The sequence below is a fragment of the Alosa alosa genome, chromosome 19, assembly GCF_017589495.1.
Source record: "Alosa alosa isolate M-15738 ecotype Scorff River chromosome 19, AALO_Geno_1.1, whole genome shotgun sequence".
NCBI classification, from domain to species: domain Eukaryota; kingdom Metazoa; phylum Chordata; class Actinopteri; order Clupeiformes; family Clupeidae; genus Alosa; species Alosa alosa.
Window position 1 is genome coordinate 7,326,217 of NC_063207.1, and position 15,000 is coordinate 7,341,216.

The 15,000-nt window shown below is 45.0% G+C and overlaps 1 protein-coding gene across 10 annotated transcripts in view; it reads right to left on the reverse strand.

The window, feature by feature from the left end:
• Positions 1 to 1,462: 1,462 nt before the first annotated feature.
• Positions 1,463 to 15,000, reverse strand: part of esrrga (estrogen-related receptor gamma a) — a 218,073-nt gene continuing 204,535 nt past the window's right edge. For all 10 annotated transcript variants that reach the window (XM_048228028.1, XM_048228031.1, XM_048228030.1 and 7 more), the window contains 2 exons: positions 10,987 to 11,256; positions 1,463 to 5,579 (listed from right to left, as the gene is read on the reverse strand). In XM_048228028.1, the coding sequence (XP_048083985.1) occupies positions 5,335 to 5,579; positions 10,987 to 11,256 (515 nt within the window). In that variant the 3' untranslated portion in view covers positions 1,463 to 5,334. The remainder of the gene's footprint in view (positions 5,580 to 10,986; positions 11,257 to 15,000) is intronic.

Consider the following 15,000-nt stretch of genomic DNA (forward strand, 5'->3'; position numbering starts at 1 on the left):
TGTGTTCCTTTGTCTGTAGCAAACACACACATACACACACACATGCACTACACACACATACACACACACACAGGCATTAAGTTGAGCGATATGATAAATCCTGGTGAGAGGCTAGAGGATGCAGACAGGGCCGTTACTGTGGGGGCATAGCCTCAATGGATTTGACGACAAGATGCATAGATGCATACACACACACACACACACACACACACACACACACACACACAGAAACACACACACACACACACACACACACACACACACATCAAATATATATATATATATATAGTGTGTATGTATATGTGTGAATGTGTGTAGTAGTGGACAAGTTCTCCTCTTTCCGAGCAATATGGCTCTAACACATTTTTACAAACATACACACACACACACACACACGTACACACAGTACATACGTATATGTATACATATATACAGCCCTGGAAAAAATTAAGAGACCACTGCACATTTTTCTGATGTCATCCTACGGTTGCTGAGTGACTTCCGAATGAGTTGACGGCCATATTCAAATTTGCAGTGATCTCTTAATTTTGAATATGACCGTCAACTCAGAGCTGTATGTGCATATGTGTGTGTTTGTATATACAATATGTTGGTGCCATATTGCTAGGAGACAGTTTCTCATTCATTGAAAGTTTCTATAGCAAATAGCAAACAGCAATACGGCAGACACCATCTCCACCTCTTCTCCTCTCCTCCGTCTCCACCTCTTCTCCTCCTTCTCCACCTCTTCTCCTCTCCTCCACCTCTTCTCCTCCTCCTTCTCCACCTCTTCTCCTCCACCTCTTCTCCTCCTCCTCCACCTCTTCTCCTCCTCTCATAGGCCTGGATGTTCATCCCTCTCAATGGCTCAAGTAGATGTACAGTAGGATTTAATGTAGTGTGTTAATGCCACTGCCATTGGTGTGAGTTTTATAACAAATCATTTCAGAAATCATTTCAGTTTAGCTCATCTGAGCTTTCAAAACACCATGAGGTCATGTCATTATACAGTACAGCACCAATAAACCTCCTTTAAATCCCATAAATAAATAAGTATATAACCTACTTTACAAAAAAAATAAGTTACTATATCTTGTAATGTTGTTGGTATTGTTTTTGCTATTTTGCAGTTAAAGATACTGCAAGGAAAGGTTCTATGCATATGGTTCCTTAACTGTGGTACTGTTGAAATATTATATGATTTGAAGTTTTACACTGAATTCTATGTCAAGAATATACACAAAAAACACCTTATGTATGGGCATAATGCGAACTGCTTTTCACTTTAAATATCACAAGAAACAGTGTGTGTATGTGTATATGTGTGTGTGTGTGTGTGTGTGTGTGTGTGTGTGTGTGTGTGTGTGTGTGTGTGTGTGTGTGTGTGTGTGTGTGCATGTGTGTGTGTGTGTGTGCACATGCATCACCAAAGTGAAATAAACACACTAAAAAGAGAGAGAGGTCAAAACTGGAAGCATGTTTAATATTGCTCTACCATCATCCTGAAAGGCATAATTGGAGTTACACATCTGAACTGATCGTAGTTACAGAACCATAGGTCTCTCTTTTTGCATTGAACAATATATACAATGTAAAATAAATACATTTACACAAATGGACATATTGCTGGAGCACACCGCATGATACACATCACAAAAATATACAGTTAATCGTTTTACAGATGTGGAACACATCTAGAACTACACACATGGTTCTCACTACGGGCTGTTTCAGCAACTCCTGGTTGGAAATTTCATTGTTATTGTCATTATTATTATTATTATTATTATTATTATTATTATTATTTTAATTGTATTTTTTAAGCGTTGAAAATGCTTTCCTTTTTCTTGTTTCACCTCTTCATCTTGCCCTCTCGCTCTTTCTCTCTCTCTCTATCTGTCTCTCTCTTTCTCTCGGTATCTCCCAAAGAGGCATGTCATTCTGCTCTGAACGCCTTCCAGCTCAGCAGACAGACATACTGGTGCATACAGAAGAACCACCGACACCCTTCACCTCTTCTATAATAAAAAATAGCAGTTGTTTTTGTACATTTTTCATTAATCCTACTATTTCTTAATTGCAAAATACTCCAGTTAAATACTGCATTTTGATCTAATTGAAACATGAGGTGCAACTGCTGGTGGTTGCACAGTCATACTGCTTTAAATAAGAAAATATGTTGGAAAAAATTGTAGGTATGGCTACTCTACTTTTAAACGTCTTTCTATATTGGTATACGTGAGTAAGGTGTTGAAAGACACATAGCGAAACCTTCTCAGAATGATTTAAGCTGATAAGAGTTGTAATGCTGTCCAACAATATATATATATGGTGACAACTTTTTACAAAAAAATTTTGTTCAGTATGCTATGTGTTGCGCTTATGGTAACTGCATTGTCCTCAAGTATACATGACAAATTGGTGCCTCCGAGGATGGAGATAGTTTGAAGCAGGTTGAGACTGCTGGCTGCAATATTCGAGGACATTATGTGGCTTTGAAGGATCAAAATCTTCAATTGCTTTTGTCTCCTAAACTACAGTACAGTTCAAATTGAATTCAGCTTAAATCGCTGTTGAGAGACACAATGTTCTATCTTTCATCCCCTTAAATGTCTGGTATATGTTGTTTTTAAATATCATATCATAAAGACAGAAAAATATAAAGAAATAAAAAAAGACAAAAGTAAAATCAGCACCTTTCAGCCAGGAGTTGTGTATGTAAATATTGCCAACATTTCGCCCAATCGGTAGGAGCCCTCCAGGTATCGACCATCTCATGGGTTTCTATGGATGATTAGGTCTAGAATCACATTACAGATACCTCTCCCCAACCACTATCTATTTATAGTTCTGTATAGCTAATGATAGATACACAGCATTTAGAGAACAAGACTGAAGAAAAATGAAATCAAAAACCCACAACCCTCCCTCCGCCCAAGCCCGGTGTACTTGAAAAATGATCTGTTTTTTTCATTATTGTTTTTCTTCATTTTATTAAGCACACAAAGTTTTTAAAGCGATAAGTTTGGAAATTGGTTTACACCAAAAACAAAAGAGAAAAAAAAGGTATTTTTCCCTTTGCAATCTCAAAGAGTAAAGTTAATATAACAACCGAGTTGTTTAGAAGGGAGGGCCTTATGTACAGCGAGTTTGTTAAAAAATTCTGCTACTGGTCTGCAGTACTCAAATGCTTTTTTCCTTTTAACCTAAGATATACATTGTTAGTCTACAAGAAAGAGTTACACAAATTATCCCTTTTTATATATGTTTGTTCCTTCCTTTAAATAACTGTTATTCACTTATACATCGGTATAGATTATATTGATCTTGGATCTGTTGATCTAGCAGTACCTAGGAAGAGTCTTTTACCAGAAAGTTATTTGAGAACGTGCCGCCATGGTCTCCTGAGGGTTCTTACATCCAGTATTGTCTCTACCTCTACCCTGTGTCTAAAAAAAGCATACGCCACGACTACTGCAATCACCACGAGAAGTACACAACAACATCTTTGAATTTAACAGAAGGGAAGCAAAAAGGAAATAAAATATTTTTTTTGGGAAAAAGAAAAACACAGCAGACATGAAACATCAAGAAGCTGATCTACATTTTTTTCTTTTTTTTTTCTTTTTCTTTTTGTTCCAATAAAATGTCTTAGGTTAGATTTATAATCTGTTAATTTACAATATACAATGTTTATGAAGGTTCAGGAGAAAACCCATTTGCAAATACGGCCTGGTTTGCTCTAATGGATGATGGAGTCTACTTGCCTTGTCCCTCAGCCTTTTAACTGTACAAAGTTGACATTTTGGACTAGTTTTGCTACACGGAGTCTCTCAACCAATGCTGGTATCCCTCTCTGTTGCAGTGGATGGTAATAAGACCAAGCTGGAATAAAAGCGTTTCTCCACACTAGGTTGAGTTAATTTTTCCCCTAAGTGCTATTTTGATTTGATATCTCTGGATTTAGATTCCCGGTGAGTTTGGACGGCAAAAGCTGTTGTTTTGTGGTTGTTTGTTTGTTTGATTCTTTGTTTGCGATGATACTTCTGGTAAACAAAGGGAAAAGGTGTGTATGTTCTCCTCTCTACGAGTATGGCCTATCTCACTTTGTAGTGGAATTAATCATAAGACAGTACTAGCAAGGACAGACAGAACAGGAGAGGCTTCTGGAACCATGAGACATTCCTCACAAACTGGGACAAACAGAACTTGCATACATATGCACCTTCATTTAAACGTCTATTGCTTGGAGAAAATAGCAGTTTTCACAAGTCATTTGTTATCGCTGCAAGTGGTAAAGCTCATAGAAAAATCATATATGGACAATTATTAACACAATATAAACAAAACCTTGCATGATAATCCTATAATATATTTACACCCACTATTATAATAAAAACAGGAGAAAATAAACTAAAATTATAATAAATAAGTTAGTCTGTTCTTTGTTGATTGCAGTGCCTCAGGTGTCGTATTTCATGAGTGAATACATTTTAGGCTATATTCCCTGAAAACAAAAAGAATAAAATCGCTAAAAGTGTCTGAATTATTTTGGAAGACTTGGGGGATAAAAACGATCCAGGAATCAACATGGTTGCAACAGATCTATATCTGAGAAAAAAAAAAGAAAATGAAACACACGATGAGCAGCATTCTAAAACAAAATCAACGAAATCTCAGTTTGGCTACCACTTATTGAACCTCTCCAATGACATTAGTGTTAATACTGCACTCTGTAAATAGACAGCGACGGGTGTTACTGTGAGAAGCGGGTCTAGTCCACTCTCGCGTCGTTGGGGGTTGGGTGGGGGGTGTGTGGGGGGGTACTGGGTGGATGTTGATGTTTGCACGCGTCCACTGGGTGGACCTCAATCCTTTGGCAGGGCAGCTCTCTTCACGGCTCCAGAAATCTTTGTGAAAATCAACAACAAAATGTCTCCATAGCACAAAAAACTGCATTAGAATCTGAGAAGTTGAAAGTTGGTTCAAAGTCCCACTGCTAAACAACTCGAGCAGTCTCTTTGTCTCTTTGTTTTTGTTTTGTTTGTGTGTTTTTCATTCGTTTTTCATTTTAATTCTTTTTTTTCTCTCTCAGTGATCACATTTTTAAAGTCATTCTTATAAGTATAGTCATCATCAATAGTTAAGAGTACCGTTTAGGGTTATGCTTCTTGTCATTATTCATTACAGTTTATAGACAAAGGTCCCACCGGTGGTGGGGCTGTACCATCTGCCCCGGTGGCAGGGGGGGGGGACAGGGGGTGGAGTCTGGGACGAGTCCCTCCCACCTCTCTCGTGGCTGGGGGAGGGGCCTGCAGCTGGGGGAGGGCGGAGTCACACCTTGGCCTCCAGCAGCTCCAGGAAGAGTTTGTGCATAGGGACTTTGCCGTCTTGTTTGATGCTGTAGAAGTGCTGCACGGCCTTGGTGGAGGTCTGCCGGAGCAGAGGCAGGGTCATGAGCAGCTTGCCGGCCCGGCGCGGGTCCTCGCTGTGCTGGCTCGCCTCGAAGTCCTGCAGCGCCTCGTGCAGCACATCCTGCAGCTTCTGCACCGCCTCCACGTCCTCTATGTGCATGGAGTCTGTGACAGGGCAAAACAAGAGAAACGTGCCGTTAAAACGCGAGTCAACACCACATCGGCATGCAGACACACTCCGTTAAAACGCTAACCAACAGTCATCTGTTATGGAGGAAACACACAAAAACGTTAAGCAACACCACACTGGTGCGCACAGTTTGCTAAAAACCAATTCACTGCATACAACAACGATCACACATTAACCGATGGTATTGTGCACATCCAGAAGAGTATGATGAAGTAGAGGAGGTGTGCTTTGCTGACCATAAGAAATGACAGGACCCTCTATCATTACCACAGGGTAAATTAATTCATATTAAATATTTTTAGGGCAGAGAAATATCGGATGGACTACGGCTAGCCATTCAAACACTGATGTAGTCAGCAAGTGCAGTAGATTTATATTAATTGCGCTGACCACAGAATAAACCCTCTGTTGACTGTGGAGGAAAGAGAAAAAAAACACCCTCTGAAAAATCACTCCCATTTAAGCGGGAGCGGCCATTGAGCGCGTGCGGGCCCGGAGCTCATTTTTCTGTGACAGGAGGCTCACATGCACATTAGCAGGCCGCGCGGTCCTGGGCGAACGCGTGTTTACACGTCCCCCTTCGGGCGCTGATGAATGCGGGACAAGCGGACGCGGTGTTGGGACGAGAATTGATATGACACAGACGCCGCTCAGCCTGCCGTGGTTTGATTGAGCGGGGGGAGAGGGGGCCCTACCCCTGCGAACAATGTCTCAGCCCGAGCCCCTATTGTCTGAGGGAAATGTCAAACGCAGCCATTTGCATATTCAATCATTAACAGTGCTTTTACGTCCGACGGAGACAGACACAGGCCGGGACAGTGGTGACAGCTTGTGGTCTCGAGCTGTACACAAGAGCGCCATAAAAACCAGAGGCTCACTCGCTCAAACTCACGACCGCGGACCGAATTAGTATGTGTGACGGCATGGGCCTGCTTCAGATCAGCACATCATCATGCTTATTATGCCGTGTGTGTGTGTGTGTATGGGGACAGTGTATGTTTGTACATATTTGTAAATGTGTTTGTTGTTATGTTCATTTGCAGGTGTGTGAGTTTGGGTGTGTATGTAGGAACTCTCATTTTATTGGGAATGAGAACTAAGCCCTCAATGATTTCTCAAGTTTGAATAAATCAAGGTGATTGTGTGTGTTTGTGTGTTTGTGTGTGTGTGTGTGTGTGTGTGTGTGTGTGTGTGTGCGTGTGTGTGCGTGCATGTGTGCGTGTGTGTGTGTGTGTGTGTGTGTGCATGCCTGCACAGTGTATTCACAGGCATTTTTCAAACTGCTGGAAAAGAGAGATCCATCGACTGTGCCACATCCATCTGGCGTTTCCCTCCTGGGATGTGGTTCCGAACGCACGCTGGCCTTTGGCACGGGCAGGACAATCAATCCCTCTCTGCCGATCAATGCATACATACTTGTTAAATAATAATCGGAGGGTCAAGTATTGATAAGTAAGAGCTGGAGGGTCCTTAGGTCCACTTAGGGACGGCCTCAGAGCTCAGTCCTGTGGGTGGGGGGGGGCGGTCAGCCACGCGTGGCGCCCCAGTTCAATATCCTAACCCCTACGTTTCCGGCTCCGTCCACGCTATCTAGAATTCCGCCGGCGCGGTCCAGAGCATCAGTCACCTGGGCCCTGGGCATCCGCGGGGGTGACCTATGATCCGGCAGAAATCCCTCGCAGGAAAAGTGCTTACCCGCAGCCTTTCCGCGAAGGCTGCCGAGGCAGCACGGCTATCAATCTAACTCTCACGGCCGGCCGCGTGGACGCACGGCCACGCCAAGGATCCAGGCAGAGGCATATCTCACTGTCCGCACAGGACAACTCAGGTCCTTTCTCTTCAAAATAGATTTCTTGGCATTGGTATTCTTTACAGAAACACACACTAACTCCCACAGGAACAAACTTCCTTTTTTTTTCTGAGTATGCAGTCGTCCAAATAAAAATATTTCAGTCATTCTGCAAATCTATGACTTTAATTATATTATCATATTTGTAGTAAAATCTATGTAGCTAAAACTATAGCTAAAAATAAAATATTCTATATATTGTGCAAAGCAACCGGTTATAGGAATTCCAGCATCTGCATAAGATTAGCTCAGTCTATAATCAGTGGATAAAGAATGGGGGGAAATATGCAAGCATGCAGAGTATCTATTGCATGTAATGCACAAATTAGTATGCACGCCGACAGTCTCCTGACAATTATATCATGCAGAGATCAATGGAGGGTGTGCTGCCGGACGACTCTGTGCGTGTGTGTGTGTGTGTGTGTGTGTGTTTGTCGGAGGAAGACACCTCTCCACAATAACAAGCCAGCCCGTCAGCTTCAAGAGCCCCCGCTAACCATACCAGAGTCGCAAAAATGCTCCCTCAAATGGCCCATTCACAGATGCATGTCATTACAAAAGTGTCATATTGTAATGCGAATCAATGGCTGCAGACAGAGGAGATGAGATGGCTGGATGTGCAGCAGCCGCACGCAGGAGCGCAAGCAGCGCTGAATACGACAGACAGAAATGCGGAGCGTTGGGCGCACAATGTGTGCTCCTGTTCTTTACATGAGAGGCACGCTCGTTAACATATCTTAAGGGTTACTGTCACTAATGCACCAAATTAGTATTCTGGGAATTAATTAACGACTCTGCCCTTCAAAATGTGTGCTATTTGGGGTTGATGTCTGTGCCTGAATCCCTATGCCTGCCTGGACAGTAATCAGGCCCAATAATTGTTTTCTTTCCCTCTCTCTCTCTCTTTCTCTCTCTCTGTTTTTTGTTTTCCTTTGCTTGGCTGTCAGAAACGCTAACTGACACCCCCTGACTCGGAGCCAGAGCTCGGGCAAACAGAGCTAGCGTGGCGAAATGACTAACCTTTGAACTAAATCATGATGCATCCCTCTCGGGGGAGCGTGAGCCACGGCCCAGGCCTGCGCTCTCCGTAAACACACACTTTGACGTTACACGGGGAAAAAAATACCCATGGGGCGAGGTACACACACACACACACACACACACACAAAAAAGAGTAACAAAAAAGACATCTGGAGAAGGTGAAGAATCTGGACCAAGGTGACAACCCTTCAACAAAAAAGAGTTTTCTATCTGTTCCACTAACAATGTGGTTAAATAAAGATGACTGTACAGTACAGTCAGAACAGAATAATGTATATTGGGTCATTCTGGGAGATGATTTTCTGAAAATTAGAACGATCCCATTCCGGTGAACCTTGAACTCTGAACATACCAGATGACAGGGAGGAGGGAGGTGGGGCAGCAGGAGTATAGAAAGATGGCAGCTGGCCTGTCCAAGCCCATAAAGAAGCGAGGATTTAACAGACATCCATCCAAATTTATGTGAGCATCCATCTAACTTTAGCCTGTACCAAACAATCTCCGCTCTATCTGTCTCTGCAGTGGGTGCATCGACAGCAGAGATGAACTGTTAATTACAAAATCAATTAAAAAGGAATTTCTCAAAAGAGTCACGCACCCCCACCCCCCTCCCTCTCTCTGTCTCTCTCTCTCTCTTTCTCTCTCTCTCAGGGGGTACGCTGTGTTTTTCGGCAGAAGGGCCTTGCAAACCCCCGCTCGCCAAACAGTGAGTCGTCATCCGCAAGCGAGCAAAAGCAATCTGCCTTTTCATTTTTCAGCGCGGCTAGCCAGGGCCCAGGATTGATCGTCACACATGGCCTCAGAAAACAAACTGTCAATACCTTGAGCGCTGTAGAATTTGAAGGAAATAGTCCGCCTCTCCTCCAAGCCTCTCATTAAGGCCCCATTTAACAGATTTTATTGACAGTTTCCTTCTTGTAATTAAAGGGAAAACTACTGGCCAGCAACCAAGATAAAGTTCAAAGATGGGGTCAACACAAAGGGAGGCAGAGGGCCGCGTGGTGACTGCCAATGGTGGACAACATCAGAGAGTCTTATTGACAAGCGGGCGCTTAATGATCGCCACCTTATTTAAGAGGGATCTGAGGTGCACTTTATGCTAATGCAGGAGCTAGGCAGCAGCCAGGCAAGGGAGAGGGTGTTACATGTGTGGGGATGTCTGTGAGGCTGGCGTGTGTGTGTGTGTGTGTGTGTGTGTGTGTCTGTGTGAGAGAGAAAGGGAGAGAGAGAGAGAAAGAGAGAGGAAAAATGTATGTGTACTTGAGGGAAAGAATATGTGTGAGAGAGCAAAAGAGCAAGATGAAAATGCACTTGAAAGAGTGAATGTGTGTGTGTGTGTGTGTCTGAGAGAGAGACAGAGAGATAGAGAGAAAGAGAAAATGAATGTATGTGAGAGAAAGAGAAAGAGGGAGAGAATAAATGTGTGTGTGTGTGTGTGTGTAGGAGAGTAACCGTCTGTGTGTTTGAGAGGAACAAAAGTAAAACGCAAGAGAACGAGCGAGCGAGGGAGTGAGAGAGCGAGTAAGCCGTGTGCTTATGAAGTCTCTGCATTTGAATAATTTCACTGCGGCTTGTGCACTTATGGGCCCCCAGGGGCCGAGAGCGGTCGCTCGGTGCGAAAGCAGTCAGCCCGCCGGGGCTCGGCCCCCAGAAACACACCTCCTCCTTACGCTAAAGAGCCACTTTAACGCGTCTCATTTCGGGGATAAGGAAGACATTAGAACACCGCGGCCATTCATCTCCATCTCATTTTAGGATAAGAGGATGTCGGTAATAAGGGAAGTGATTCATTAGGAACTCCTAATGTCTGCCCCATCAGAGCGCTCAGCTCAGAAACCTTAAGAGAGGAAAGGAGAGGAGGAAGAGGAGTGGAAGAGAGGAAGAGAGGAGGAAGAGGAATGGAAGAGAGGGATAGGAGACATCGGAGGAAGAGGAGTGAAAGAGGAAAAGAGAGGGATAGGAGACATCGGAGGAAGAGGAGTGGAAGAGGAAAAGAGAGGGATAGGAGACACTGGAGGAAGAGGAGTGGAAGAGGAAAAGAGAGGGATAGGAGACAGGAAAAGAGAGGATAGGAGACACTGGAAGAGGAAAAGAGAGGGATAGGAGACACTGGAGGAAGAGGAGTGGAAGAGGAAAAGAGAGGGATAGGAGACACTGGAGGAAGAAGAGTGGAAGAGGAAAAGAGAGGGATAGGAGACACTGGAGGAAGAGGAGTGGAAGAGGAAAAGAGAGGGATAGGAGACACTGGAGGAAGAAGAGTGGAAGAGGAAAAGAGAGGGATAGGAGACATCGGAGGAAGAGGAGTGGAAGAGGAAAAGAGAGGGATAGGAGACACTGGAGGAAGAGGAGTGGAAGAGGAAAAGAGAGGGATAGGAGACACTGGAGGAAGAGGAGTGGAAGAGGAAAAAGGATGGAAAAGGAAGAAAAGGAAAGAAAAAGGATGAGCTAAAAGAAAAGGCTGCAGGCAGGGAGCTTTTGGCCGCCCACTGGACCTGAGTTAGCGAGAGCTATAGCCTTGAGGGTGACGAACTCCTCCTTCTCCAGCTTCATGGTGCGGTACTTCTTCACCAGCTGCAGGATGGTGTTGTTGAGGTCCAGCAGGCCGGCCAGCTTGGACTGGTCCTCGTCCATGATGTAGTCTTCGGCGTAGACCAGCTTGTCCTCGAAGGAGAGCGACCGGTAGACCACACGCAGGATCAGGATCTCCATCCATGCGCTCTGCAGTAGACTCATCTGGTCTGCGAGGGAGAGCGTGGAGAAGCCTGGGAAGAGAGACACACACACACACACACACACACACACACACACACAGATAGAGGGTTAGATACATCACACTCAGTTTCAGTATGCCAGAGAGACCAGACAAGGACCAGGGAAACAGCTGAGCAGTTCCACTGATGTCCAGTGTATGTAGTGATCTCACATAAGCGCCATTTCACGAGTATTTTCATTTTTTTACCACTATCTAAGGTTTGTGGGAATGCAGCAATTTTGACTTCATGTTTTTGGGGGTTTGATGGCTGTAGCACAGCATGCCACAAAACTGCTCAAAGGGTCGTGTGGAAAGAGCTGGGAACCAGAGTGAAGCAGAACCACCTCATGACTGGAGATGAAAACAGAAACTGCCAGATGTATCTTCCATCACCATCATTTGAAATCGTCAGTGTTTTTCATCTGCTGTTTGGATCCTCTGGCTCTGCCCATTCTTATGAAGCCCTCTTTGCAACTCCCTTTGGAGCCCTTCTCTATGGCTGCTCTTTCCTGTCTGTGTAGACAGAGATGAGGTCCTGTGCTGAGCACACCATTGACATTCTGTGGTTGCTGCGGTGTGTGTGTGTGTGATGTGTGAGTGTGTGTTTGTGTGTCTGGACAAAGATGGCCTTGAGACCCCAGGGTCTACAGCTCCAGCAGCCGGCAGGCCGTGGGGCGCCCTGGGGGGAGGTGGTGTGTGTGTGTGTGTGTGTGTGTGAGTGTGTGTGCTCCTTATCTCCACCAACATGCAGTGGGGATCAATTCTCCCCATCACACACCACCTGAAAGACTAATTGCTAGCCTCAAACTCAGAGTACGCACTCACCCCCACTGTTCACCCCCAGAGCCTCCTCTTCCTCTTTCAGGTAGGGGAGGAAGAGGAGGAGGAAGATGCAGTGTGTGTGTGTGTGTGTGTGTGTGTGTGTGTGTGTGTGTCTGAGACGCTACGCTGAAGTATGGATGTGCATGTTTTCAAGCCTTAAACCCCTTGAGGTCAACCCCCTTCTATTCCTCACTCACACCACACACACCTCATCTTTTCTTTGCTCATTTCTTGGGTAGGAGAGGGAGAGGAAGAGGTGTGTGAGTGTGTGCCTGTGTGCCTGTGTGTGTGTCGGGAAACAGAGTTGTGTATTTACTCTGTACACATCTGATGCAAGTGCGAGTGCCAGGCGTGTGTTCATTCAGCTTGTCTAAGGGCTTCAGAGGAAATCTGTTTCAGTGATATTAAAAAGAGCTTTATCAAGCTGTCAAGGATAACAAGGGGAGCAGAGCAGAGCAGAGGAGAGGAGAGGAGAGGGGCCTGCCAACTGACACACGGAGAGAGAGAGAGAGAGAGAGAGAGAGAGAGAGAGAGAGAGAGAGAGAGAGGGATGACTGTATCTTCCCCTGGCAGAGGAGGGAACGGCGCAGTGCCACTTGTTGGATCGCGGGCACCATCTGATGGCGCCTAAGCACCCCTACCTCTCTCGTTAACGATCGGCACTTCAGAGCGCAGATGAGGTATCTCCCAAAACGACAGCGAGCGTCGTCGGGGGGAACACGAGAGGAGTGGGATGGGGTGGTGGGGGGTATTGGGGGGGGTGCTGAAGACCAAACCCTTCTCTGCTGATGCTTGTGCAAACAGGCACTAAAATCAAAATCAACAAGTCTGTGGTTTTGTTTTGTTTGTTTGCTTTTTTGAATCTCTTCCTGAGTTGATCACTGATGGCAAGGAGCTCATTATCTGTAGGTTTGAGGCTATTGTTTATAACAAGTGCTAATTTATTATCCCAAACTGTTAACATGGCTGATCTGATTACGGAGGGGATAGGAGTGGGGCGGAACAGTGAGGAGCAGTTGGTACCGTTTCCTGGCCTGCTGGCGAGAGATGCCGCCCGGTGCCAGTTGGCAGCGCCCTCCACCACTACTTAATAAAATCATCAAACGGGATTAGCGGGGAGTTTCTTTATGGTCTTGGGGACGCCATGCTCCAGGCTGAGGTACAAGTCATGGGTCGCACACACACACACACACACACACACTTTATCAACCCATCGCACATCGGGCCCTCGCGCTCGTCGCACTCTCATTTGGGGATGGGATGGCAGCTCTGGCGCCAGAGCGGAGGCTAAAAAATACAGACCTAAAAGCAGGGGCTCGGACCGCCTGGGCTGAACAGGTGCCCCGCCTCCTGAGGGAGAGAGGGCAGGAGGGAGAGAGAGAGGGAGGGAGAGAGAGAGAGAGAGAGAGAGAGAGGGAGAGAGTGAGAGAGAATGAAAGAGAGAGAGAGAAAGAGAGAGAGAGAGAGAGAGAGAGTGAGAGAATGAAAGAGAGAGAGAGAGAGAGAGTGAGCAGAAGGGAGGGTGGGAAATAGTGCAGAGTGCCTGTTAAACTGAAGAGGGCACCAGATCTGAATTTAAAATGGTGCACCATTTTATTCACTATGCGAACTGTTTCAAGAGTATGTCTGTCTTTTTTGTTATTTTCATTTTATATATTGTTTTTGTATAGTGGGGAATGACAAGTGGGGTAGATAATAAATAAACCAATTCATCAGCTGTCTATAAAGGGTAAAACAGGCGTAAAATAAATAAAATATAAAAACTCAAGTGTTGTTGAGTGTGTCCGAAAGTGCAGCGTGTGTTTTGTGTATATCTGTGTGTGTTGTATGTGTGCATGTGTGTGTGTGTGTGTGTGTGTGTAAGAGAGAGAGAGCAACAGAGCACTGCTGCTGGTTAGTCATCAGGCTTGGGGGGGGGGGGGGGTGTTAGACGCTTGGGGAAGGTTGGGGATGGTGAATGGGAGGTGTGTGTGTGTGTGTAGGCTATAGGTGCAAGAGTTGTATGCAGAGGGAGTGTGTGTGTGTGCGCATGGCACGGCAGATGGACAGAGCCCATTGCCTGAAGCGCCATCCTGTGTGTGTCCCAGGCCAGCCCCCCTCCCCCCTTACACACACACACACACACACACACACACACACTGCTGTTAGTAAATAATTAGATTTACACATTCCCAATCTCCCCACATCTCTCCCTCTCCCTCTTGCTCCGCTCCACGCCACACCACACCACGCCGCGCACCGCAGAATAATTAAAAGAGGGATGATTAGTTTATTGAGTGGAAGGAAGGGGAACTTTTTTTTTTTTTATTGAGATCCATCAATGATGTTATCAGCCGGCTGGCTGCTTTTACGGTTGTCATGAGAGTGCAGGCATCCAATTTTTCTTATCTTCCTGATTAATACAAATGCAGCACTGGGAGGCATTAATTAACAGATAGAAATCTACGTTCTCATGGACGGATCGATACGTGCAAGAAAAGAGGCATCAATGTGAATTTACTGCTGATGATGGAGAAGAGCCACTATTGACATTTACGTGTGGCAAACTTTAAAGTTGCATTACCAAGCCGGCCCGCTTTATCACTTATTTCTTTTCTCTCTTTCTCCCTCCCTCTCTCTCTCTCTCACTCTCTCTCTTTCTCTCTCTCTTTTTTACTTTCTTTTTACAAAAGATCTGTCCGTTTAACTGTAATTACACTTCACCCCTTTTAACCGCGCTCTTTTCAGAAAGATCTAAAGCAATGAAACACACACACACACATACACACACACACACACACACACTCAGCATCAGAGGATCAGAGGCCATAAAAGACCTGACTAAGCTGAGCTGCCCTTTACAGATCAGATCCATCTATAACTATTTACCCAGGAACCATAATTAACAGTGAATCTAAAATTGTTTATATAGATTAAATATAGAAACTGTGTG